General features: G+C 44.3%; 1 protein-coding gene across 4 annotated transcripts in view; it reads right to left on the reverse strand.

Moving 5' to 3' along the window:
* Positions 1-27,794, reverse strand: part of PLPPR1 (phospholipid phosphatase related 1) — a 152,918-nt gene that overhangs the window by 47,854 nt on the left and 77,270 nt on the right. For all 4 annotated transcript variants that reach the window (XR_014506327.1, XM_083420542.1, XM_083420540.1 and 1 more), the window contains exon 2: positions 275-383. Coding sequence is in view for 3 of the 4 variants with exons in the window: in XM_083420542.1 (XP_083276668.1) it covers positions 275-337 (63 nt within the window). In the remaining variant the exon portion in view is untranslated. The remainder of the gene's footprint in view (positions 1-274; positions 384-27,794) is intronic.

Below are 27,794 nucleotides of genomic sequence, written 5' to 3' on the forward strand. Positions count from 1 at the left end.
ATAGGTCATAGGAGCTGGAAGAGACCCTGAGGATCACCTAGTCCAACCCACTGCAATGCAGGAATATGCAGCTGTCCCATACGAGGATCGAACCTGCAACCTTGGCATTATCAGCACTGTGCTCTAACCAACTGAGCTATCCATACAAGTCAATGTGTTCGGGATCACAGTCCCATCAACAAATGTAATGCATTTTCTCTCCAGGTCTAACGCAGCACGATGACATTAACATTTATCATCCCACCAGACCCAGAAGTCCCAAAGCTGCACTCACCTCGACGAAGATGAAGCATGGGATGATGGAGTAACTTCGCTGTGTGTTGTTCCCCAAAGCCATTTCTTACCACAGCCCTCGAGGCCAGAGCGTCCAGAGTTGTTCAAGGCTGACGAAAAAGAAAAACCTGGATCACTTAAAAGGCTGGAGACTGGTCACTGACTGTTGTCAAAAGATTTATGCGCATTATGAACGGGTCAGAAAATAGACGTAGAAGCACCAAGGGTTTCAGATAGGCACAAATGAACCTGCCTTTGAATAAGGTAAAGGACCCCTGGACTGTTAAGTCCAGCCAAAGGTTGTGGTTGTGGTGCTCATCTCGCTTTCAGGTCGAGGGAGCTGGTTTTTGTCCACAGACATCTTTCCGGGTCATGTGGCCAGCATGCCTAAACTGCTTCTGGAGCAATGGGACACAGTGATGGAAACCAGAGAGCACGGAAACGCCGTTTACCTTCCTGTCACAGTGGTACCTATTTATCTACTTGCGCTGGCGTGCTTTCAAACTGCTAGGTTGGCAGGAGCTGGGACAGAACAACGGGAGCTCACCCCATCGTGGGAATTCAAACCACTGACCTTCTGTCCAGGGGTCCTTTACCTTTTTTTTACTTTACCTCTATATCTATGGTGCATTTATGGCTCTAGATTGGACTTGGGCAGGGAATGGCTTCAGACAAAGGGCTGACTTTTGTAAGTAGGGCACATGTCAACCTTAAACTATTATGAGTGTGAGTCTTAATGCTTAATTCTGGCCCACAGCTTCACATAAATTCTCCATGTGGGCAGTAACCTCCAGCACATCTCTGCTTATTAGAAGATGCTTTTGTTGTTGTTTTGCTCTTTGACTTTGTAACCACCATCCCTCCTCCTACTCTTATTCCCGGAGGAAATAAAAGCTTTTCAGAGCAAGAAGTTTGCTTCGTGGTTCTCCTTCCTTAACTGCCTTTGTAGTTAATTTTCCATTCACAACGTCGTACAAATTCCACATCTCTGCCTCTTTTCCCAGGAGAGTGTTGGCAGTAACCTCCACCCCTTGCTCTCTGCTTCAAGGGCTTTCAGGAGGCATATGCAGGGTAAATTAGGCAAGATGGGAGCTAGCTCATGCTAATGAATTCGCTGCTGTTGCATTATCAACCTGAATTCCCTTATTTAGAGAGCTGGAGCACCTCACCAAACTAAGACAGTCTAGTGTTACTATTCTGAGAGTAGGGCTGACTATGCCTAGCAACACAGTGGTTGGTGTTCCTGGGGGGAAACAGAACTGAGCCACTGCAAATATTATCTGATCTTAACTTCAGGAACCTCTGAAAGACCAGAGTAAAACAGTTCAAGGCACTACAAGCTGAATTTCGAAAGGAGCTAAGTTTGCTATGCCTCCCCCCCTTACCTCAGGTTAAGAACTTAATTCGTTCTGGAGGTCCATTCTTAACCTGAAACTGTTCTTAACCTGAGATACCACTTTAGCTAATGGGGCCTTCAGCTGCCACCGCGCGATTTCTGTTCTCATCCTGATGCAAAATTCTTAACTTGAGGTACAATTTCTGGGTTAGCAGAGTCTGTAACCTGAAGCGTATGTAACCCGAGGTACCACTGTACTTTTAATAGCTGGCTGACCAAGAGGAACGTGGGGCTCCTGTACCTTTAGCAGCTGGTTGACAAAGATAAATGTAGCAAGTGAAGTCCCCACCACCAGTAAAGGGAAGTGAACTGTTGAGGAAAGAGTCATGTGCTAAGGAGTACTGCAAAAAGAAAGGAAAAGAAACAAAGCTGGTAACCTTATCTGCATGTCAATATGAGAGCCTTTGTGAACAGGTAGGTGTCCTTTGTGAGGAAGCGAAGTGCTTGTAAGCACAGTGCAAAATTTGTCAGGCACATTTTGCACCTGGCTAGACGTGGGTGGCGCTGTGGGTTAAACCACAGAGCCTAAGGCCTGCTGATCAGAAGGTTGGAGGTTCAAATCCCCACGATGGGATGAGCTCCCATTGCTTGGTCCCTGCTCCTGCTAACCTAGCAGTTCGAAAGCACAAAGTGCAAGTAGATAAATAGGTACCGCTCTGGCAGGAAGGTAAACGGTGTTTCCGTGCGCTGCTCTGGTTCGCCAGAAGCGGCTTAGTCATGCTGGCCACATGACCCAGAAGCTGTACGCCGGCTCCCTTGGCCAGTAAAGCGAGATGAGTGCCGCAACCCGGAGTCGGCCACGACTGGACCTAATGGTCAGGGGTCCCTTTACCTTTACCTTTTATCGGCCACTTGCAACCAAGTGAAGATGGCCGGGCACCAAGATGGCCCCTGATGTCTCCACCATCTGGAGGTGCATGCCTTGGGATCCTTGAATCTCGACTGTTTTCACACACAAGCAACACATCCTGTTGAATTCTATCTGGTATATTTTACCTTGCACAATCATGGCAGTGTTGTTGAAAATGATAATGTTCCAAAGTATCTTAATAGTTTTAAAAAAACGCATGGGTGAAACAATTAACTATCAAAAAGGGGAATCAAGAGTGTTTTGTAGTTGAAAACCAAATTGCTGGGATCCTCCAAGTAAATATTTTCCAAAAAATATGTCAGCTATAAAGGAGAAAAAGAAAAAAAGGACAAATTATTCTTGAGTTATTGTCTAATGAAAATACTCATACATCCTCTTGTATGGCAGGGGGAGACTGCACTTGGCTCCTGCCCATGCACTTTCAATTAGCAATGTCTGCAGGTTTCTTTCCAACAAAAGGAGAATGGAAGTACTAAATTGGCTACTTCTAATTAGCCACAGGGATATTTTTGCATCAAAGGCAATTTGCAGTATCTGAGTGACAGCAGCGCTCCCCAATAAAAGGCTGATTTGTAAGGGGGGGGGGGAGACCCTCAAGATACAGACACAAATGGCAGGGTGGATCGAAAATAAAACACAGGTGGAAGAATGTCTTGACAGCAGGTTTATTGCTCCTGCTCCTACTCTCTTAACAGCAGCCTGATGCAAAGAAAGCGAGACAGTGACATTTTCTCCCACCCAAGGCCCTCCAATATGTTACTTGACTACAACTCCCGTTATCCATGACAAAAGGCAATGCAGGCTGGGGATGATGGGAGCTGGTGTTCAAAAACACCCAGACAACCACACGTTTCCCATCAGTGTTGTAAAACATGTGCACTGGTGGTGCAATATCAATTAAATATAACAACAGTGGCACAAGGAGCAAGATGGCCACAAAAGCAAGCAGCCTCTCCTTCCTTTTTTCCTTCCCTCTAAAAGGAAGCACCTTCAGTTTCCTTTAGCTTGTTGCATTATCCCTGGGGGTTCCTCTCTCGGCAGCACCTAGCGTGTCTCTCCTATTAAAGTTAAACTGATGAGGCAGGCTATGTGCTAAGGATTTATCAGCACGATACAAAATACACATTACTCCTCACCTACCCCACCAAGCATGGCAACCACAAAAGAGGCATCTGCAGGTTCATTTATCTAAACCAAATATTTGGCAGTGCTTCCCCCAGAACAGAAGGTCTGCCTCAGGGTAGGTGAAGCTTCTCTGGGCTGTTCAGAGCAATCTCTCCTCTAACGGGTCACTGGCACTGAGCACCAGTTAAACTGTTTCACTGCTCTGCTAACTGCAAAGGAAGGAGGCCACAGGAAAAAAGAAACCCAGGCTCCAAAATGGCGATGCACTGAGTGATGGATGATGAATGGCAAGGCAACGTTTGCTTGCATTTCACTAGGCTCGCGAATCCTAAACAAGCAGTTCAATAGCCAGTTGCTTGTACAGAACATGTTTTAGGGTAGTTTTATTCGGCATAAAATGTATGTCACATACATTCTGCGGAGGTTCACTGCATATACTAATCTACAGGTTCCAGGGCCAGATTTAGGTTTGATGAGGCCCTAAGCTACTGGAGGTAATGGAGCCCTTTATATGTCCAGCTGTCCTTTGTCAACAACAAATTGTCGCTGTTTTTTGTGTTGAATATATGCTATAGGGTAATTTATGAACCTAAAAGGTATCTAAAGCCATTTGCACATAACAAACTATGTATTTTATCCAAGTAATTGTTGAACTGAAATACAATTGAAAATGTACATCCAGGTTTTTTCCCCTTAAATTTTTTGGGAGGCCCCCAAGAGGGTGGGGCCCTAAGCTATAGCTTGTTTAGGTTATATGTAAATCCAACACTGACAGGTTCTATAATTCCCCCTCCCCCCAGACAAACAACATGGCTGCTCAAACTTTCACTATATACATTTGAACAAGGGAAAATATCTCATCCGGTCATAATTCAGGAGATATAGTTGAAAACATACAGGTAGTGTCTGGAAACAGTTCCAATGCACAGAAAAGGAAGGATTCTAGTACAGTGGCAGAACAGATGCCTTGCATTTAAGAAGTCATAAGTTCAGTCCCTATCATCTCCAGAGAGGACGGGGAAGCCCTGTCTGAAAACCAGGAGACAGAGCTATTGTTGGTGGAAGCCTGCCTTCTGCAAGCTGGTTCTCTCCAGATGTTTTGGACTACAACTCCCATCACCCCCTGAGGATAGACGATGATGGCTGGGGCTGATGGGAGATGTAGTCCAAACTTCTGGCGTACATCAGGTCAGGGAAGGCAGGAATAGGCAATACTCAATGGCATGTACTTGACTTTTCCAGTACAACCACGCAAACAACCTAATGCCCTCCCCAAATACAGTGGTACCCCAGGTTAAGAACTTAATTCGTTCTGGAGGTCCATTCTTAACCTGAAACTGTTCTTAACCTGAGGTACCACTTTAGCTAATGGGGCCTCCTGCTGCCGGAGCACGATTTCTGTTCTCATCCTGAAGCAAAGTTCTTAACCTGCGGTACTATTTCTGGGCTAGTGGAGTCTGTAACCTGAAGCGTCTGTAACTTGAAGCGTCTGTAACCCGAGGTACCACTGTAATACCTAGTCAAAAAGGCAGCAGACACCTCCCAAAATACTTCCCTAAACCAAGGCAAAAACCTAAATAAGATGGTTTTGAGCCCAAAGGCACAGTGTTGGAGAGCGCAGCATGATTGCCCATATTCTTCATTTTGTTGTTGTTGTTTAGTCGTTTAGTCGTGTCCGACTCTTCGTGACCCCATGGACCAGAGCACGCCAGGCACTCCTGTCTTATTCATTTTAAGAATATTCATATCTGATGGCATTGTTTTACCACCACCTCAACCCCACAAAGCATGTTTCTGTCCCCCATGGACAAAGAGAAAATGAAGCACACAATAAAGAAATGATGCCAACGAAATGGATGCATGTTTGAACGATGGGAATAGGAGGAAAAACTAGAAGAGTGCAGAGGTGGGAAGCATTCGTGGTAATGAAAAAGGAACAGCATTCACAAGTACCTCTTAACTCCCTTGAAGACAGCAACAGCCCCACCCATGATAATGTCTCCGAATTGTCTTCTCCCCTTTCACAGTTTTTAAACTGGTGGAGAAAAATGCGGGAGATCCCTTCAACACATCACTAGTTTTTACTAGTCAGATCTCTGAAATGCTGGCTGGCATTCTTGGTGAGGCTGCATGCAGCATCTATTCAGGCAACTGAAGAGTTTGTTCTTCCCAGCTCTGTGTGAAGGAGGGAGTCATCGATAAACACAGCGTGTTTACCCATCTGTCTGTCACACTCCCTGACCCAAAAGTCAGTCGCTCATTAGCTTGCTATGATTCCGAGTCGCCTTCGAGAACCACTGCTGGTAGCCTGTTGACCCAAGCACAAAGAGCCCTGGGCCCATCTGCTCCACCATTTGGAGAATTACGGATTTGACTCCCCGCTCGGGTCTGCCACATAAATGCGACCGTGGAGTTCCACTCAAGAAGCCGGCAGTTAATAGAAACACTGTCTTAATCCTATAAGTACTCCAAATACCATCCCCCTTTCAGACACTCGCAAAACCTCAGGAAACATTAAAAAATTGCTCTTCATTTGTCCTCTTGCTCAGATCACAGAAGAGTCGGCTGAGAATACTGATTATTCCTTCTTTCTTTCAAGTGCTGGTACACCTACTGGCTGCTCAGGGCTGCTGTATTCTCTTACTAGTGCCAATACAAATGAGCTATCTTGAGACGGCAATTGCTACTATGGATTTACACCAGGGTTGATTGAGAAAAAGGCTCCTCCTCCATGTGACTCACTCATTACATCTGTAATGTAAGGTGGCTTCCAAAGAGATTACATATTATCCCAGATAAAGAAGGGTTTTAGTTACCCTACGGCATAAAGGTAAAGGTACCCCTGCCCGTACGGGCCAGTCTTGACAGACTCTAGGGTTGTGCGCCCATCTCACTCAAGAGGCCGGGGGCCAGCGCTGTCCGAAGACACTTCTGGGTCACGTGGCCAGCATGACATCGCTGCTCTGGCGAGCCAGAGCCGCACACGGAAACGCCGTTTACCTTCCCGCTAGTAAGCGGTCCCTATTTATCTACTTGCACCCGAGAGTGCTTTTGAACTGCTAGGTTGGCAGGCGCTGGGACCGAACAACGGGAGTGCATCCCGCCGCGGGGATTCGAACCGCCGACCTTTTGATCAGCAAGCCCTAGGCGCTGAGGCTTTAACCCACAGCGCCACCCGCGTCCCTACCCTACGGCATATTAATGGAGAAATTGAAGCTCAACGCCTCAGTTACTCCTTGATCACAGAGTGACCATTGCTGCTGCCTGCCATAAGGGAACTCAATGGACAGAAATACAAATTAATGCTAAGCGGCGTCACTAGGCAATCAATTTTTGCTACAACTATAACATGCCTCCTCCTCAAAGTTGCACTGCATATTTATGAAAGGTTTGTTAATGTTTTGCTCAGCTCTGGGGCCTGAGTACACAAGCAGTCCCTTCACTCGAGCAAACTTTGACTTGGAACTAGGTCAAGGATATGGGTGGCCGTACACAAACCCAGAGCTAGAACAGGATCTTGGAGCTGAAACAGGAGCATAATCTGTCAGAATCTACTGATCTGTTGACCAGACAAAGGCATAAGATGGGGATGGGGATGGAGGAAGCTGTGCCCATCCACACTGAGACATTGCACTGGCCACAGCACTTGGTTCAGACCCTGATAAGGCACTTCAGTGATGGGATGATAATGATGCAATGTGGAAACATGCAGAAAAATATGGAAAACCCTCCCCACCCCACCCCAGCAGCTATAGCACTATAAGTGGTACAACCGGAAGGGCTCTTGGTGATGAGCGTAAAGCAAATTTGCAAATACAAGTTCAGACATGCACATATGCATATATACATGGGCTCGAATGATCTGGGGAACTATCAAGGGCTAAGGAGATACACAAGAACAGCTATGAAAAATAAGTCCCAAGCAGCGTTAGAAACTCAGATATATAAGATGCACCCCAAATAGCTCCTTAAACCAAGCTTGCAGTTGCCAAAATGCAAAATGGAATAGTTGCCATCTTTAGGTAAGACAGATCTCAATACTTATTTTTCAAATGATGGACTGACTGTGGTCAATTCCTAGCTAAGCATCTGGCTAGTTCAGATGACAACCTTGAGCTTAGGTCTTTAAGACAGGCTTCCTCAACCTCGGCCCTCCAGATGTTTTTGGCCTACAAATCCCATGATCCCTAGCTAGCAGGACCAGTGGTAAAGGATGATGGGACTTGTAGTCTCAAAACATCTGGAGGGCAGAGGTTGAGGTAGCCTAGGTTAAGAGCTTTGAGAACTTAAAAGAAGAAAAGTCATTTGATCCAGGGACAGTCCATATATATATATAGATAGATAGATAGATGATAGATAGATAGATAGATATCATCTATCTATTGGCCTATTCCAACCTCTTTTTCTTAATGATGACTCCTGCTCCTACTCAGGCTGCACAGGAAAAACTTTTTGGTTCCTGAAATTGATTCTGATTGTGCAGATAAAATGTAACTGACAGAATTCTACAGGATGTGGCATATGTGTCTGAAACAGTCCAGATCCAACAATCCTAAAACGGTGGAGATGTCAGGCACCATGCTGATGCCCCGACATAGAATCATAGAATCATAGAATCATAGAGTTGGAAGAGACCACAAGGGCCATCGAGTCCAACCCACTGCCAAGCAGGAAACACCATCAGAGCACTCCTGACATATGGTTGTCAAGCCTCTGCTTAAAGACCTCCAAAGAAGGAGACTCCACCACACTCCTTGGCATCTTCACTTGGTTGCAAATGGTTGAAAGCCAGGTGCAAAATGTGCCTAGCACCTGGCTAATTTCGAACACAGGTCCCAAGTTACTACAAAATGCAAGGACTATAATCAAAATGTCATGATATAGCCCCAACCTGACTCAGAAGCAAGAGTCATCGAGTTCAACACTAGTGACTTCTAAGCATTTATAGTCAGGTTTGCAGCTTTAGGCTGTATAGTAAGAAGACGTCAATCCTCTTCAGAGTTGCTTTTGCTTCTTTCTGTCTCCCTTGCCTACTTCTCTGAACAACATGAACCAAGCAAATCAAACAGGTGGCTTTCTTGAAACCCGAAAAGCTCAATGTGTGGGTTTCCATCATATTATATTAAAATACACACACACAAACATCACACGTTCATATATATCCTAATCATTCTAATGGTTACTCTGCAATCAGCTAAAACTGCTTAACCCAACCTCATGAATTGGCTGCTGTATTTAAGCGAGACAACCTTGGTTAAAATAGGCTGCATCTGGATTACATTGCTTTTAGATTAACTTTAAATGAGAATAAATGTATTGCATTTAAATAATCTAATAACAAAGGGATCCCATCAAAGGGACTTAATTAAGTATGTGTTTAAGGACACGGCAGGATCACGGCTAATGGGCTCAATTGTCTCGCATGATCAAGCCCTCTGAAATTCAATTCCCTGTCTCTGAAATGGGGCAAAGTTACCCCTCACTGCTTTTACTGGGACACTGAGATAGACAAGATAGATATCTGCATAGACAGACAGGCAGACAAAGACAGACCTGTGACTACTTGTCAGCACATGCTATCCTGAAAACCACTGGAGCAAACATCTGTTGGGAATATGAAAGGAGTACGGTAATTTGGTATGCATGGAGCTAGGAAGTCAAAGTAACCACTCACACCTGTAAAACTCAAATATCTGGACTAATGAAGATCCTTTATGAAAGTCTCCTAGGAGAGCTGCAAGACAAATTTCTGCCTACGCTAGGAATGCTTCCCCAATAGGATTTACTTACTGCTTCTGTTGGCAGTGCCCTAAAAAAGGCAAGTACTCCAATTGGAGAATTGCCTTGACCAAAGGCGTCATGGACTTTGGAGAAGCACGAACTCAGGATGAAAGGGAGAAATGTGATAAGAGGAAGGGACGTTTGGCAAATCCTCACCGTGATCAGCTCCTACCCGGAAACATATGTCCCCACTGTGGAAGTATGTGTGGATCCAGAATTGACCTCTACAGTCACCTACGGACACATTGTTAAGACCATATTCATGGAAGACAATCTTACTTGGCTATGAGTGATCGTCAAAAAAGAAAGAATTAAAAAAAGGTGAATGACGATCAGAAAAAAATCAAAATCGAGGAGGGAAAGAGGAAGATTCTTTGTGAATTACCAGCTTAAATGCAACCCTATAGTGAAAGCAAAACATGGTACTATTATACACAGAACAACACTGGCAGTTGAGGGTAGTGATGGGCAAAATTAGATCAGGATCTACCTGCTTTTCTCTGGGTAATTTGCAACAGATCAGCAATGGGTCTCCGACTCCCTGTTGTTCAATCACAAAAGAACAAAATTGACTTTCACAACCTAAATTAGCTTGCTGAAATGAAGTCAAGAGTTGACTATGGTGGGAAATAGCTGTGAGCCTGATACCAAAAAAAAAGCTCTTTGGCTTATGATGTGCTCCAAGGCGGTTTGTTGGGTTTTGTTTTACTTCTTCTATGAGATGCCTTTTGCATCTGTCTCTTGTTGGCAGACTTTAAGGTTCCAGTAAAAGGCAAAGCGAATTGGACAAAGTTTGTCTACACTGATCTACAGCCAACTGTTGCAAAAACATGGACCTTCACTGGTGTGTCATTCAAGTCCTGCTTCCCAGTTAACTGAATGACAGAAAGTGGCAGAGTAGGAAAGCTCTTGACTTCTAGCTAGCTATTGCAGAGATGGTGAGCCTCTGGCCTTTCAGATGCTATTGGACAACATCTCCTATCATCCCTGACCTATCATCCCTTGCTGGCTGGGAATGAGGAGCATGGCATCCAGCTACATCTGAAGGGCCACAGATTTCCCACCACCTGTCTTTTGACAAATTAAATCAGAGATCAAGGAGGAGGCAGCAGAAATGCCGAGTGATTCAGCATCTCCAGCCCAGCCAGATGAAAGAGAGAGGGCTTCTTTATATTATGTTCTGATTGAGCCTTGGGTCAAAATGACACAGATGAATGATGCCTGAAATACAAGAGAACCGAAGATGATTATGTGTAAGTGCTGCATGAAGCCTTAGCGTACTTTTTCTAGGAAAACAGCTGCCTTCAAATTGTGATCAGCGGTGTGGTTAAGAAACAGATTCAATACTGGGCATCAGCAGAAATAGCTTGCCATCTACCTGCACTCTCATCTAGCCCAGGGCTGTCTGCTATACCATGACCGGAAGCAGCCCTCCAGGAACTCAGACAGAGATCTTCCCCCTTACCTGCTACCTGATCTTTTCCATGGCTGGATTCTGGGACTGTCTAATCCAGGCATAGGCAAACTCGGCCCTCCAGATGTTTTGGGACTACAACTCCCATCATCCCTAGCTAACAGGGCCAGTGGTCAGAGATGATGGGAGTTGTAGTCCCAAAACATCTGGAGGGCCAAATTTCCTATGCCTGGTCTAATCTGTGGGTTGCCTTCTGATTGAATTTCACTATGATTCTGATTTGGTCTTAGGATGCATTTTAATTGATTGCCTGGTTTTTTGTTAATATGTTATATATTTGAAGTTAGCCGCTCTGAGCCCGGTTTTCTCTGGGGAGGGCGGGGTATAAATAAAATGTATTATTATTATTATTATTATTATTATTATTATTATTATTATTATTTACATGCTATGCATGTGCTCTGCCACTGAACCACGGAGGCACCATTGGAGCTAATCTCCAGCTGAACGTGGCACATAAACACCATCTATCTGTATGTCAAGGAGCTGTCAAGGAACCAAGTCAACCACAGGGCATGCACACACATGGGAGGCAGGAAATGCAATTAGCTCTTTACTAACAGAAAACAACACTCTGGTTCACCTTAATCCAGCTAAGACATTGCTGAGACTGACCACTAGCTCTGCTCTTCCTCCTCTAGTCTTGATCCCTCCCAAGAAGAAGAAGGCTACGTTGAGAAGGTGAGCTCCTCATCTGGGTCTGTTGCTCAGCAATGTGCGGAACTTGCAGAGGGGGAGGCGAGCCAGCAGGACTGATTCTGTGCTCACACATTGACTCTCATCCTCTAACCCTGTCCTAGAAGGCACTCCTCCTTACCCCAACCCTCCTCTGATCGCTCCAAGCCTCTGCTTCCAGCACCTCCCAGCTTGTCCCTTCTGCAGACTGCTCTTCAGTGTCCCACCACCAGGACCTGGGATCTAAGTCGTCTTCTGTGCCCTCTCTGCTGGGCTCTTGGGCAGATGGCTCCCAGCACTCTTCCTTATCCCGCCAGTCCTTGCCACTGTAGGTGCCAGTTCACTCAGATGATACCTTCATGTGGGTCTGACCGTGAAATAAAGGGTGGGGTGTGTGTCTGGCCTGCTCTTGTGCATTTGGGAGCAGTTTGATCTACAGAAAACAGTAAAGTTTTCTGCAGCATTCAGGCAAGCATCACCCTCAATTTATTTCTGCAGGTTGTGCTGCTGTTAATGGAACAAGGGTAGGGACTGGTAAGGGGGGAAAGACTTTGTGAATGGGGCCCTTAGTAGGATGACCACATTTTGTCTGGCCCAGCTTCTGCTGAGGAGTTGCAAAAACTTGCATTTTGCTAGCATCCTACACAACAACGAAATGCATATGACTTATCCTCTACATCTTTCCACAGGGCCTGTAAGACAGAGTTGCTCTGCCTGGCATTTGGCTTAGAATCAATTTGATTCCCTTCCCCCTTTCTTTTTTCCTTTCTCCTCCTGTGATGAGGCTGCATTTTAATGTTTTAATTGTTTTAATGTTGTATTTTAATCTTGTTTTTAAAGTTGTATTTCAATCAACTTGTTTTAATTATTGGTTGTTAGCCACCCTGAGCCTGGTCTTGGCTGGGGAGGGCGGGGTATAAAATTTTTATTATTATTATTATTATTATTATTATTATTATTATTATTATTATTATTTGATCTTTCTAGCAGCTGTGCAAGATTATAGTATGTTAAGATGAACCCTTTGATCACTATTCACAGGTAGAAAGCATTTCAGGTAGAAATCAATACACACACTTCTGGCCATGGAAACCAAAAAAAGAACAAGCCAGGAATGTTTCCTGGGAGGGGTCCCTCTAATTGTTCACATTTAAAATTATTTTTATATACCGTATTTTTCGTCCCATAGGACGCTCGGTCCCATAGGACGCACCTAGTTTTTTGGGGGGGAAATAAAGGAAAAAGGTTTTTTCTTTATTCCCCCCCCCCAACACCAGGTCGAGGAACAGCAGGATGGTGGCACTGCGCCTCCCCGCTGTCCCCCGAGCTTGTGGGGCTGGCCAATGTCTGCCCGGCACGCAGGGCGCTCTGCTTCAGGGTGCCCCGTGCGCCGGGCTGCTATCCACAGCCTAGGGAGCCCTGCGGGAACTCCCGCAGGCTCCCCAGGCTTGCTGATAGCTTCCTGAAGCCTGGAGAGCGAGAGGGGTCGGTGCGCACCGACCCCTCTCGCTCTCCAAGCTTCAGCGAAAGCCTGCATTCACCCCATAGGATGCACACAGATTTCCCCTTCATTTTTGGAGGGGGGAAAGTGTGTCCTATAGGGCGAAAAATATGGTATTTTTTCTTTTGTAAGAAAAAAAATCATTTATAATTAGTTTTTCCATTTTCCAGATTTCCATTTCATTCTTCAAGCGTCATTAATTTCAGTGGGAGACTCACCTGTATTAAGTGACCTATATAACTTCAATGCTTTTAATCTGAATGGAATCACTGACATGGGACTGGAGCCTGAGGGCTTCATGTCAGAGTTCAGAGAGACTGGACACAGGGTACCCATTTGAGATGTAATTTAAAAGGTGGTGACATTCAATAAGCCTTCATGTTATTTATAATGGCAGCCCAAGCCAACTTTGGCCATCTATAACACACTGGAGTTCTGCACCCAATGACGAGTAATTTGCAGGCTTTGTAGTATTTCACAAGGGCATTATACTGTCAAGTTTCAAAGGGATCAGACAAAGGATGCTACTATTTCTCCCATGTAAGTGACAATGAGAAAAGAATGTCTTTTAAATTATTCTGAACTAGAAATCCTGGGTTGAAAGTTCAGCGGGTTAATAAGGCTGCCTATCATCCTTTAAATAGGTTCCTGAACTGAAATGGACCTATAATTTTGAGGTTCAGCAGCCAAACAGTAGAATAGTTTCAGGGATTTCTAGCAGTCCCTCTGGACATCAGATCATATAAAGCCTTGAATTTGGTGGCAAGGATATCTTTGATCTGAGAAGGCCCTGGTGGTCATGGCCATAGCTAGCAGATGGCCATGCACCCTTCCCACATGCAGCCCAGAGAGGTGTTAAATGTGGCATCTTTTATACACCAATTTAAAATGCATTTTGTTGTTGCTTAGCTATCTCCTGTCTGTAGATTTTTAGACTTAAGCGCTCAGTACAGTGGTGCCCCGCAAGACGAATGCCTCGCAAGATGGAAAACCCGCTAGACGAAAGGGTTTTCCGTTTTTCAATGCGCTTCGCAGGACGAATTTCCCTATGAGCTTGCTTCGCAAGACGAAAATGTCTTGCGAGTCTTGAGATTTTTTTCCACTCCCCACCCCCTTTTTCTAAGCCACTAAACTGCTAATAGCCTTTTAGCAGCTAATCCGCTAACCCCTTAAGCCTTTAATAGCCGCTAATTGCCGCTAAACCGCTAATAGCGCTAATCCGCTAAGCCGCTAATAGGGTTGCTTCACAAGACGAAAAAACCGCTAGACGAAGAGACTCGCGGAACGAATTAATTTCGTCTTGCGAGGCACCACTGTATTTGGGTTTAGGATTTTGAATCTCTACTGACAGTACGTATTCTTGCTTTTTATTTGTATTCTTGTCTTGATGTTATGGTTTAACACTGTAAGCTGAGTAGAGATTTTATATATAGGAGTATCAATTAGTAGCAATAGTAACAACTCTGTTCTGATTTGGTCAGACCACACCTGGAATACTATGTCCAGTTCTGGGCACCACAGTTTAAGAAGGATTTTGACAAGCTGGAATGTGTGCAGAGGAGGGCAACCAAGATGATCAAAGGTCTGGAAACCATGCCTTATGTATGAGGAACGGTTAAAAGAGTTGGGTATGTTTAGCCTGGAAAAGAGGAGACTGAGAGGAGATAGGATAGCTATCTTCAAATATCTCAAGGGCTGTCACATGGAGGCTGGAGCAAGCTTGTTTTCTCCTACTCTGGAGGGTAGGACTTGAACCAATCGGAAAGCAGATTCCGACTAAACATCAGGAAAAGCTTTCTGACAATAAGAGCTGTTCAACAGTGGAACTGTCTCGCTCAGGAGTTGGTGGACCTCCTTCAATGGAGGTTTCTAAGCAGAGGTTGGATGGCCATCTGTCATGGATGCTTTAGTTGAGATTCCTGCATTGCAGGGGGTTGGTCTAGATCAGGGTCAGCAAACTTTTCCAGCAGGGGGCCGGTCCACTGTCTCTCAGACCTTGTGGGGGACCGGGCTATATTTTGGGGAAAATAAATAAATAAATGAATTCCTATGCCCCATAAATAACCCAGAGATGCATTTTAAATAAAAGGACACATTCTACTCATGTGAAAACATGCTGATTCCCGGACCGTCTGTGGGCTGGATTTATAAGGCGATTGGGTCGCATCTGGCCCCCGGGCCTTAGTTTGCCTACCCATGGTCTAGATGACTCTCAGAGACCCTTCCATGATTATATGAATTGATGAAATACATAAATAAATGATAAAATATTATAAGATAGGAGGGAGAAAAGTCCCAACAACAACAAAAAGGTTTTCACAAAGCACCACAAATGCAATATCGGAAGATAACATAGCAAGAATCCCGCAGGATCAGATCAAAGGCCCATCTTGTCCAGCATTCTGTTCTCAATTTGGCAAGGTGGATGTCTCTGGAAAGTCCACAAGCAAGGCTGCCCCCCTTGTGATTCAGCACAGCTGGTATTCAGAAACATACTGTCTCCAACACCTTATCCTCTGTGACTTTTGTCTATCTCTTTTTAAAAGCATTGCAGGTGGCGAAGCACAACCCAGATGTGCATCTGCATCAGGTCTGCAAGCAGAAAACTGCCTCTCCATGCATTTCTCCCTTGCTGGATTGCAGCCTGAGTGAATCTGCAATGGATGAATAAATCTTTTTTTTACCACTTGCAGAATGTTTATTTGTTTCTCCCAATTATCCAAATGCAAATAACTAAAGGGATCAAAAAAACCATGAAGGAACAGATTATGAAAACATCCTGCTTAAGACTCTCAATGTTTCCATCAACACTATCTTTCAAAAACAAAACAAAACAGCGAGAACTATTATTTTACAATGCAACATTAGCATTTCAATGGGTGATAATGTACCTTCATTTAAAGTGCAGATAATACCTGCAAGTGGCTTTAGGAAACTCTATCCCCGCTTGCAAGTGTGTTGCCTCTTAGCTTGTCATGTGCCTGAACAGTAACATTAAGCTTTCCTTGCTATTTAAGGATTTAAAAAAGAAGAGAGAGGATAAAATTTTATTTATAAACACACACACACACACACACACACACACACACGTACTTTTCCATGTACAAGACGAGGGTTTTTTTTATGAAGTTATGTCCAAAAATTTGGGTCGTCTTATACATGGAGAGTGAATAGGGTGGGACGTGGGATTGGTTGCTGCTGCGAGCCAGAGATCATCAGCGGCTATTGGGCGTGTTATTGGTGGCTGTGGCAAGGGCTGGGGATGATTGGCTGCTACTGTGGCAATAGGGCGGGCAATTTGCAGCTTTCGGGACATGCACGAGTGTCAACTGTAGGGCAGACAGGTGAGCAATCGTTGTCAATCTCCGAAGAAAAGCTCAACAACTTTGTGCCACTCCCCAGAAAAGTTCAACAACTCTGGGCAATATCTCCCCATTTTCTTAATTTTGAGTCCCCCAAATACATGAGTCTTATACATGGGGGCGTGTTATACACGGAAAAGTACGGTACTTTCAGTTGGGTTAGTCTTCTAAGGGAAGTGTGTTCCAGCACCGATTTTTCTGGAAAAACAGCAACACTGGATACCAGACAAGTCAAGCACACTGCATGTCAATCGCATCGTGTCATAAATGCAACAGCACAAGGAAGTGTCATTGTTGTTCCTCCTCTGTTAAATCTATTTTCTCCTGTCATCAATGCTTTAGTCAATGAAGGGCCCATATTTGGTCTTAATACGCTCAGCTAACAGCCAGCAACACTTAAAGGAGCTGTGCTGGGTTAACACCTGAATGATTCGTATTCATATTCATATTCACTGTGAAGAGGTTCCTCTCTAGTTCTTTAGAGGCAGGCATCTAAACTGCCTCTTTGATCCAGAGTGCAGGCCCTCCAATGATTGGGTGTTATAAATTGCAGGCAGCTCTCTAAGAGAGCACCTGAACCACCGAAAAATATTCTAGTGGGGGCCAGTTTGGACTGAACTGTGGCTTCGGGGGTTGAAGCCACCCGTCCATTCATCTCTCCAACTAATCAATCAACCTAGTGACAGCAGGTTTAAAAATATGGGGTTACAATTGAGGGAGGCTCTGGTGTGTGGGGAAAGGTTCGATTCTAAGGCCCATTTAATTCATCTTCCAAATGTCAACATTTCTTGCAGAGAGAGACAGACAGAGAGACATATTTAATTCTTTTTTCATGTTGTCAGACGTTTTAATTCCCAGACATCCCACTGACTGATAAGCCAGGATTGATACTCTGTCTAAAGCAGACCTACACAAATGCTGCCCATAATGTGCTCTAGATGTTAATTGAAACGTTGCAGTGTTGTTTGGCATCAGATACATCCATCTCTTTGTGATAGGGGCCTCTGGGTATTATTTAAATTATTAGATTGTGCCGCAGCATGCATCAACCCTGGCCTGCAAAATTTTTAAGAGAAATACATTCGGACAAGGTTTAAAAGCTTCAATTTGGCCTTAGGAGAGCTTAATGTTATACAGTTTTGTTTTGAATGTATATCGAATGGCAAATTCTCATCAATATTGGTAAAGGACCCCTGGACAGTTAAGTCCAGTCAAATTCCACTATGGGGTGCGGCGCTCATCTCGCTTTCAGGCTGAGGGAGCCAGTGTTTGTCCAGAGACAGCTTTTCTGGGTCATGTGGCCAGCAGGACTAATTCGCTTCTGGTGCACGGAAATGCCATTTACCTTCCTGTTGCAGTGGTACCTATTTATCTACTTGTGCTGGTATGCTTTCGAACTGCTAGGTTGGCAGGATCAATATCACCAGGTCTTGTGGGAGACCTTAGCACGGTCCAGCTAGTGGGCTTCCCAGTGATATTTCTGCCACTGCTAGACACTCCCTCCCGATAATCTTCCATCCAGCACCCTTCTCTATGCCCCATTCCTCCTAACCCTCTCTTACTTCTCTTTCTTCTCTTCACATCCTTCACTGCTGTGATGGCTTCTCCACCTCCTTTGGCATCTGGGCTCGGAGAAAGGGCCAAAAGGCCCCCTTCTTCGTATTTTGGACAAGGTGACAAGACTGCAAGTGCCGCTGTTGAGGTTTGCCATGGCAGCCAAAAAAAACCCCCTATGTCTTTTTAGAAATAAAGACCTATGTTCAAAAATACCCATGTTGAAAAGCTTTTCCAGCCACCGTAGCAGCAGCATTTTCCTGCCTCTGGTAAGAAAGACTCCCTTGGTTTTTTCCTTTCAGCCCAGGGGAGGTAGTAAGGAGGTGGAAACTGGAGGCAGGAACACTGATGATGGAGGAGAGACATTGGAGACAGTGGCATTATGCACACACTGATACCTTGGCCCAGCAATAAACTAAGGCCAGCTACTGACCTCTCTGAGCTCGATGGACCTTGGGCCAGTGCCTGATGTGGCTAACTGCTGGTACCAGAGTCAGAATAGAGCAAATTTTTCTTCGGGGATTAATAGGGACAGAGGCCCCCAAAAGTTGGTTAAATTGCTTATGTATGCCATCACCGTAGCCAGAACTCTGTATGTGCAAAAATGAAAAGAAGAAGTTCCAACGAAAGAGGACTGGACTTTAAAACTACTGGACTACGTGGAGATGGTGAAATCAATGACAAAAAAATAAGAGACCAAAGAGACAAAATGTTTGTGAAAGAGTCGAGACCATTTTCGGACTATCTGATAAAATACTATAGACATTGGGGGGGTGGAGTCTCTGAAGAAAATTAAAGGTTCAGTTTGAGGAGAGTTGATTTGAGTTACTAAGGGCTGTATCCGATTGCACCAAAGCTTGCTGAGGACAAAAAAACCACACATTAAGGATAGCTGATTCCTTGTCTGGTACTCAAGTCTGTCCCTGTCCTTAGGCGTTCCTTAAGAGGTAGAAAACAGGTGGGAAATTCCTTGATAGGTGCAAAATCTTATTTGTGTTCAGGTGTACATGATCTGCAAGTAGCATTTGCTAAAGCCCTTTTAGACTTGAACTTAGGTACAGTGGTACCTCGGGTTACATACGCTTCAGGTTACATACGCTTCAGGTTACACACTCTGCTAACCCAGAAATAGTGCTTCAGGTTAAGACTTTGCTTCAGGATAAGAACAGAAATTGGGCTCTGGCGGCATGGCAGCAGCAGGAGGCCCCATTAGCTAAAGTGGTGCTTCAGGTTAAGAACAGTTTCAGGTTAAGAATGGACTTCCGGAACGAATTAAGTACTTAACCCGAGGTACCACTGTACAGAGCAGTGCTTTTCTTCTAGAAAAAAAGATGCCAGTACCCCCAGAAATAAAAGTGCTGATACAGAGAAATAGATTTTGGATTGCAATTTGCATTCCTTACTTTTACCTCTTCTGAGTGAGTAAAGCTCTACTATCTAGATCTATATCTATCTATGAAAAAAACCAGAAACATCTTAGATGTTCTAATCATGGTAGATCTTTCCATCCAGCAGTTAAGTTCACAACACCTTGTTCAAACAGCCTCTTGGTTACTACATTACTTTAAAGGACATAACACTGAATGAAGGGACCTGGCTTTAATTTTCTTGCAGACATTCTCAACCTATCTTCTTGAATGCTGCACAGCTTTTCCATGATCCCCCTGATAATAGAATTTAACACTGGCACAAGATGGAGGTATTAACTTGTCTCCCAGTCAATGGAGAGCTCACTCCTTTATCAACAAGAATAAGAAGGATCCAGACAGACAGCCATAAGTAATGATACAGGTCTAAGCCAGATTATTCCTCTTATCTTCCTCTCCATGTAGAGGAGAGTGTCGAACAGCAAATGGGGACCAGCAGCAAGAGGCGATTCTATAATTATCCAGCCTAGTAAATCCACTGATGAACACCCCCTAATAAATTAACGAACAAACAAAACCCTGCACCGTTACCTAGTAACATTTCCATGGTTTTGTTCTGACACAATCGCCTGAAAAATAATAATCTGGTAAAATGAAACAAGACATCGAAAACAGCAGAGACCTTTATTCCTCTCCCACCACTTCATAGCACAAAAAGTTGCTTGGGTGAGAGGGAACTGTTTTTTGAAAAGAACTGGCTGTCCAGGACAATTGGGGGGGAAAATATAGCACTAAAAAAGGAAGAATGTGAAAATAAAACTAGGGTTCAATGCAGTGTTGGAAACTCAGATACATAAACTAGGCACCAAATTGCTGCTTAAATCAGGGTTACAGTCACCAAAGCAGAATGCCTAGTTGCCATTGGGGGGCCAGATGGCTCAAAAGCTGTATTTTTCAATACTACTTTTTGGTTCCTGAAATTCGTTCTGATTGTGTAGATAAAATATAACGGACAGAATTCTATAGCATGGGGTATTAGTGTGTGAAAACAGCCAAGATCCAATGATTCCGAGGCATGCACCTCCAGACAGTGGAGACGAAAGGAGCCATCCTGGCGCCCAGGCATCTTCACAAAGCCAGCTGCACAAGGCACCTGGTGAATTTTGAACACTGGTTCATTATTAATTTTCCATCCTCACCCAATGTCAGGCGGCAGTAGATCCAACGCCTACAGCAGGTTGCCAGGAATGGATAAGACAAGGAAAAGTTCTTACCAACTGCTTTTTATTCAATATTCACAGAGAGAGGCTTGGGAAAACAGCCGCTCAGAATAATGGCATTGCAGGCTTAGAAACCCTCTCCAAGCACACAGTTCCTTTTGTGTGAACAGGAGCTAACACACGTTAAGTGCTTATGTTTGTAGGCCTCATTCACACAATCCATCTGCTGCAAAAAAATGGGTATGTGCCCACAGGCACATACCTCTGATTTCACATTACAGTGGTACCTCGGGTTAAGAACTTAATTCATTATGGAGGTCTGTTCTTAACCTTAAACTGTTCTTAACCTGAAACACCACTTTAGCTAATGGGGCCTCCTGCTGCCGCCGTACCGCTGGAGCACGATTTCTGTTCTCATCCTGAAGCAAAGTTCTTAACCCGAGGTACTATTTCTGGGTTAGCAGAGTCTGTAATCAGAAGCACCTGTAACCTGTTCTTTCACCTTTGGTGGACATGCCCAAGGATAAAGACATTCTGGGAGATGATTTATAACGAGCTGAAAAAAGTCTTTAAATACACATTCTCGAAGAAACCAGAGGCCTTTCTCCTGGGTATGGTTAGCCAACAGGTGCACAAGAAGGATAGGACATTTTTCATGTATGCTACAGCAGCAGCAAGGATACTCATCGCACAGTATTGGAAGACTCAACAGCTACCCACACTGGAAGAATGGCAGATGAAAGTTATTGACTATATGGAATTGGCAGAAATGACCGGCAGAATCAGAGACCAGGGTGAAGAGACGGTGAAGGAAGACTGGAGGAAATTTAAGGACTACTTACAGAAACATTATAAGATAACGAACGTTTGATGACATCGGATTGAGGGTGAATGGGTATTTGGGAAAAAGTGATCAGAGAAAGATTTAATATTTTGTCAGACTTAAGGAAATGCAACTATCTACTAGACTTTAAGAGTATTAGAAAATCAAAATATGATAGAGGAAAAGAATTTGCAGACAGAATATTTGATTTGGAATACAGAGAAGGAAGGTCTGGGGAAGTCGGAGAAATAAGTTAATGTAAAGAATATAAGGAGACAAAAATTGTTTTTAATATGTTTATTTTCTTCGATGTATTTTGCTGTTTTGTGTTTGTGTGTTGTAGTACCTATTTTTCTGTTTTTTCCCTTTCTTTTTCTTTCTGTTGCTGTTCTGAGGTTGTTTGTTTATTGTTGTTTTAAGTTTTTGTTGTAAAACTCAATAAAATATTATTTAAAAAAAAACAAAAAAAAACAGAAGCACCTGTAACCTGAAACGTATGTAACCCGAGGTACCACTGTATATGTAGTTAGGCTGGTGTCCCTGCAGCTGAGTGGGGAAGACTCAGTCAGGATCAAAGGTCTGTTCCGGGATATATTCAAGAATAAAACGACAAAAGAGAAGTTCATTGGCATTTGTTGCAATGAATACCTTTTCAATGTTCCAGGATATACATGCCTCTGAGAAATAATCATATGCAGTCTGAATAATAATCGTCAGGCCTCCCCAACACGAACCCGAGGCTTGCTCCCAAACCTATAACCTACACGCCATGGGTATTTGTGAACCAGGCTTAAGATACAGTACAAAACTGGTTGTCCATTGGGAAGTTGAATGAACAATAGGAAAAGTAAGCTGATCAGTAAGTTGAAGCCATTTTTCTGCAGAGAACAGTGTCACGAGGAACCAAGACCATGTGCAGCAAAGCATTATTTTGCTCCTTGATGTGATATTTGTGATGTGCAGGCATGTGAGGGAAGGAGAGGGGTGGGAATACAGTTCACTTCTTCTCTGAACGCAATTCCCCTCGCAGAAGGTTGAACCTGGCTGTCAGCACCAAATAGCATTCATAAAGCTAAACCTCACGAGGCTTTTGAGAGAAGGAAGGGCAGAGAGCAGCCATTCAGAGATAAGGGGAATATGACACGAGAAGAGATGGGGGGTGGGGGTGGGAAGTGCTCAGATTGTTCCCTCCAACCTTCATCAGAATTGCATCAGAAGGAAGAAACCACTTAGCTGGCACCGGTTAATAAACGCTTGCGAGTATCTGTCTACGTGAGGAAACACATGACAGCCACAGACACTGTGCTACTCAAGAGTCTCTTTTGTCTCACAGCAGAAAGCTATGCAAAATGTGCCAGTCACTTTCTGCAAGGGAGAACTTATTGGCAGCGTTGGGTGAGAGTTGGGCCCAGTTCAACTGAGTGGCAAAGCCTTTTCTGGGTGGTTATTGCTTCAGTTCTCTGGGGAGGAGACTAAACAGTTTGAATATTCTCCTATTTGGCCGTAAACGCATGATGTGCAGGGACACCCAACCAACCACCAGAGATAGTGGCCCCAGCACATGATGCTGGTTGCAACAACCTTCACATCAAATACAGTGGTACCTCGGGTTAAGAACTTAATTCGTTCCGGAGGCCCGTTCTTAACCTGAAACTGTTCTTAACCTGAGGTACCACTTTAGCTAATGGGGCCTCCCGCTGTCACTGCGCCGCCACTGCACAATTTCTGTTCTCATCCTGAAGCAAAGTTCTTAACCTGAGGTACTATTTTGGGGTTAGCGGAGTCTGTAACATGAGGCGTCTGTAACCTGAAGCGTCTGTAACCTGAGGTACCACTGTAGTCAGGTAACGCCTACTATTTTTGTGGGATGTAACATAAGCAGTCAAGTACAACATTTCCTGTCTGACCAGAGTGGACACGCAGGGGAATGTTGGTCCAGTCAGGAAGACTTCCTGTCACACCTGGTGTGGAACATCCTCCCCCTGTGTGTGGCCAGGTAGATGGGCGTGACCCTGGCAGACCCTATAACGGGGCTAGCCATGCAGCCACCTTCCTCTCACTTCTTCTTCACTTTATACCAACTTGACGTTCTTTTGCTGTGTGCTGGCTCTCAGCCATTCCCATTTGGGATAAACCCACACTCTCTTCTGTAACTACAAGCTAAAGCCTGCCATCAAGGATCATGCTGTGAACTGAATGTAAGTAAACTTCTTGTTACTTTTAAGAGAAGACTGTTGTGTCTTTGTTCTTTTATAAGAGGGAACAAAGGGGATTTCCCAGTAACAAATCCAATCTGGACAAGCCAGACTGGATTGCTTAACTCAAGAGATTCAGACGAATCTACCAACTAGCTTCTTGCAACAGGATATACTCTGCTACCAGCTCACGAGTGTGAATGAGGAAGGATAATATTTAATCAATATATCCTCTCCTACTATCCACAACATCCCCACAATTTTAACCTCCTGGTGTACAAGGCCCTATACAGCTTGGGACTAGTTGCTAAAAAATTGTCTCACTTATCATGTCCAACTTATCACCAGTGGCATAGCGTTGGTTGTCAGTGTCCGGGGGGGGGGGGGGCACGGGTAGGGCAGCTCAGCCCTTGCCAGTGCCAGAGTGACCCCACCCACACCAAACCAAAGTGAGGCCACGCTGAGCCACCTGCCCACCCATGCCGGGGGGATCCAGGTGACCCCGTGTGGCTCTTAGCAGGTGGAGAGGTGTACTGGGCCGGGCCACACTGGAGGTGCTTGGTTTGTGCCCCCACAAAAACTGTGCATCCAGGGTCGTGGCCCCCTTGACACCCCACATGCTATGCTCCTACTTATCATGACAGTATGACCAATGGAAGTTGAAGTCCAAACATCTGAAGAGCATCAGGCTGGGTATGCCTGCAGCAGAAGAACCATTTTATGGGATAACAGAAGTTAGATATGCCTCCAGCCCCTTGAGTCAACAAGGTATAAAGGTAAAGGTAAAGGTACCCCTGACCGTTAGGTCCAGTCACGGTCAACTCTGGTGTTGCTGCGCTCATCTCGCTTTATTGGCCGAGGGAGCCAGTGTTTGTCTGCAGACAGCTTCCGCGTCATGTGGCCAGCATAACTAAGCTGCTTCTGGAGAACCAGAACAGCGCACGGAAATGCAGTTTACCTTCCCACTGGAGTGGTACCTATTTATCTACTTGCACTTGACGTGCTTTTGAACTGCTAGGTGGGCAGGAGCTGGGACCAAACAACGGGAGCTCACCCGGTCGTGGGGATTCGAACCGCCAACCTTCCGATCGGCAAGCCCTAGGCTCTGTGGTTTAGACCACAGTGCCACCCGCGTCCCTTCAACATGAACCCATATTTGGGGCAGTTTCCCAGGCCTTGACACAGTCTTCTTTTAGACGTCTGGCCAAGACATGTCTTTTCCATAAAGCCTTTAATAGGGCCAGCCTATGCATATCTACTCAGAAGAGCATTCTCTATTCAAAAGCACATCCCACAGAGTTCAATGAGATGCACTCCCAGGGAAGTGTATTTAAGATTTAAAGCCTGAGTGTTTGCTTGGCTCTGTTGTCTTAAGGACGTTCACTTCCATGGCTTGATGTTCATCTGATATTGTACTTCTCATTTACTATACGGTGAGCTTTTATGGAAGCTGCCTGGAATTCACCCTGGGATAGAAGCATGTCAAATAACTAAATGCAACCTTTTAGGCACCCTAATATCCTTAAGCTCCAATGCAAACTGGGTCCGCTGTGCAAAAACCACAGGCATTTCTTAAAAAGGGGATACTTGAATGCTAGCCAGGAGTGGGGAAGGGGGAATGGGACGCCGGAGGCTGGCTCATGCTCTAAAGCAAGGGGACTTAAATCTCTGTCTTTGCTGTCAAATTAATATATTTTCTGAGCCTGGCAGCTTACTTGAACATATCTGAGTTTCAGCTAGCTACCAAAAAAAGTAGCTTTCTGGTGAAACCCTTGACAAAACATAAAACCCTCAAGGACCATCTTTCTCAGAACCAGAGGCTGCCCAATGCACCATGATGCATCTGAAAAAGCACTTATGATGTTTCTTTGTTTCTTTCTTTTTTGTCAGGGAAAATCATGTTTGCTTTCATCATTCATATATATATGAATGAATGAGAGAGGTAAGATGTGAATGAGCTGCCCAAAAGCAAGATGAATAGATTTTGTGGGCTGGAATTGAAAAGGCCATAAGATTTGAAATTGACCTTGAAAAAGAAATGCTTTTCTTCCCCATTAAGAGAGAGAGAGAGAGAAAGAGAGAGAAATCAGATTCTGTTTTTATAAAATCTGCAAAGGAATATGCCAGCTGCTTTGTGGCAGGGCCTAAAAAACATCAACATGATATGCATATGGAAAGAAGTAAATTATTTTGCATGCAATAGAAGTCTAGCTATCTTATTTATTTGCTTACTTTTCCCCAAGGAATTCAGAGCAGCATTTCAGTCTCACAACAACCTGGCAGTAAGGCAAGCTGAGAGGTGCTACGGATGTTTTTTGGCTGATGAGCCACCACAAATGGATTGCAAGAGCACCTAACCACCTACTGACATTAGCAGTGCTAATGTCTGACGATGACATTTATGGAAGCTGGAGCAGCCCTTTGTGTGTACAGGTGCCCTGGCACCTGCAAAACACAACAAGCGTAGCAGCCACCAGTCTAATCTCCATTGGTATTCTTAATTGAAGTCACACTGCTCATGTGAATAGACTGCCTGTATTTGCAGTTCTCTTGCTTCATCTGCTCTGATTTGCCAAGGACCCGGTTAGCCAGACCCCAATTTTGTGTCATCTTATCCAGCCACAGGATCTCCAAACTGCCTTGCAAAATACGGTACTCTTGTTGATTAAAGGATTGGCCGATGCTGGGGGAAAACAACACTAACTGTTGGGCTAATTGCAGCCTTTTCTCAGATTACAGGTAGGTAGCTGTGTTGGTCTGCTGTAGTCGAAACAAAATAAAAAAATTCCTTCCAGTAGCACCTTAGAGACCAACTAAGTTTGTTATTGGTATGAGCTTTCATGTTCATGCACACTTTGCCTTTTTGACAATGGCCTATTTCCCTTGTCTGTCTCTGAAGATGGCTTTCCCTTTGCCTATTGGAATCTATTTCTGGTAGCTCCCCACACTTTCCCGCCAAAACTTGGTTCATCAAACCTATAGTCTCTTATTTCATTTATTTGGTCAGGTAATTTAGCGGCTTCTTGAAGCGATTGAGGGTGTCTTTCCTTTATAAAATACAGTGGTGCCCCGCAAGACGAATGCCTCGCAAGACGGAAAACCCGCTAGACGAAAGGGTTTTCCGTTTTTCGATGCGCTTCGCAGGACGAATTTCCCTATGGGCTTGCTTCGCAAGACGAAAATGTCTTGCGAGTCTTGAGATTTTTTTTCGCTCCTCACCCCCTTTTTCTAAGCCGCTAAACCGCTAATAGCCTTTTAGCAGCTAATCCGCTAATCCCTTAAGCCTTTAATAGCCGCTAATAGCCGCTAAACCGCTAATAGCGCTAATCCGCTAAGCCGCTAATAGGATTGCTTCGCAAGACGAAGAGACTCGCAGAACGAATTAATTTCGTCTTGCGAGGCACCACTGTATTTTAATTGGTCGTTTATCGTTTCATAAAATTGTTCCAGAGAAAACACTTCTCTGATTTTGGGAACAGAGTCTACCCTCTCCTGTTCTAACCATTTTGTGAGGTAGTTTGAGATTTTAGCCCCAAGCTGAGCATATGTTTCCTCCCTTACTTTAGTCACACTTCTAAATTTCTTTCTCAGTTGTTCTGAGGTAATCCCAAACCTGGTGTATATTAGTTGCTTAAACATATCAAAATTGTTGGATTGGTCCTCTGTCATTTGGGCATAAATTTCAGCTAATGCACCACTTATTTTGGCTCTAAGTATCTTCATCTTATCTTCATCTTTCACTTGAAAATCTTGACAAGCTCTTTCAAATGATATAATAAAAGCCTCAGGGCTATCTTCTGAAGAAGTATGCATGCACACACATGAAAGCTCATACCAATAACAAACTTAGTTGGTCTTTAAGGTGCTACTGGAAGGAATTTTTTTATTTCCTTTTCTCAGAGTTTCTTATTAGGCATGTCATAGCATGAGACGTTAAATCTCAAAGTCGTGGGTTCAAGATCCCGGACCCTCCAAGTGCCCCTATTTTCCAGGGACATCTCTGATTTAGAGAAGCCATCCTGTTTCTGATTTGATCCAGGAATGTCCCACTTTTCCTTAGGATGTCCCTGTTTCCATTGGGGAGATGTTGGAGGGTATGGAGTTATCCAGCCCCCAAGCCGTCTGAAGGAAATCCTGTATAGGGAAGTTTTTAAGAATATTTAATGTTTTTATGTTA

The sequence above is a fragment of the Podarcis tiliguerta genome (genome assembly GCF_965153285.1).
Source record: "Podarcis tiliguerta genome assembly, chromosome: 17".
In the NCBI taxonomy this organism is placed as follows: domain Eukaryota; kingdom Metazoa; phylum Chordata; class Lepidosauria; order Squamata; family Lacertidae; genus Podarcis; species Podarcis tiliguerta.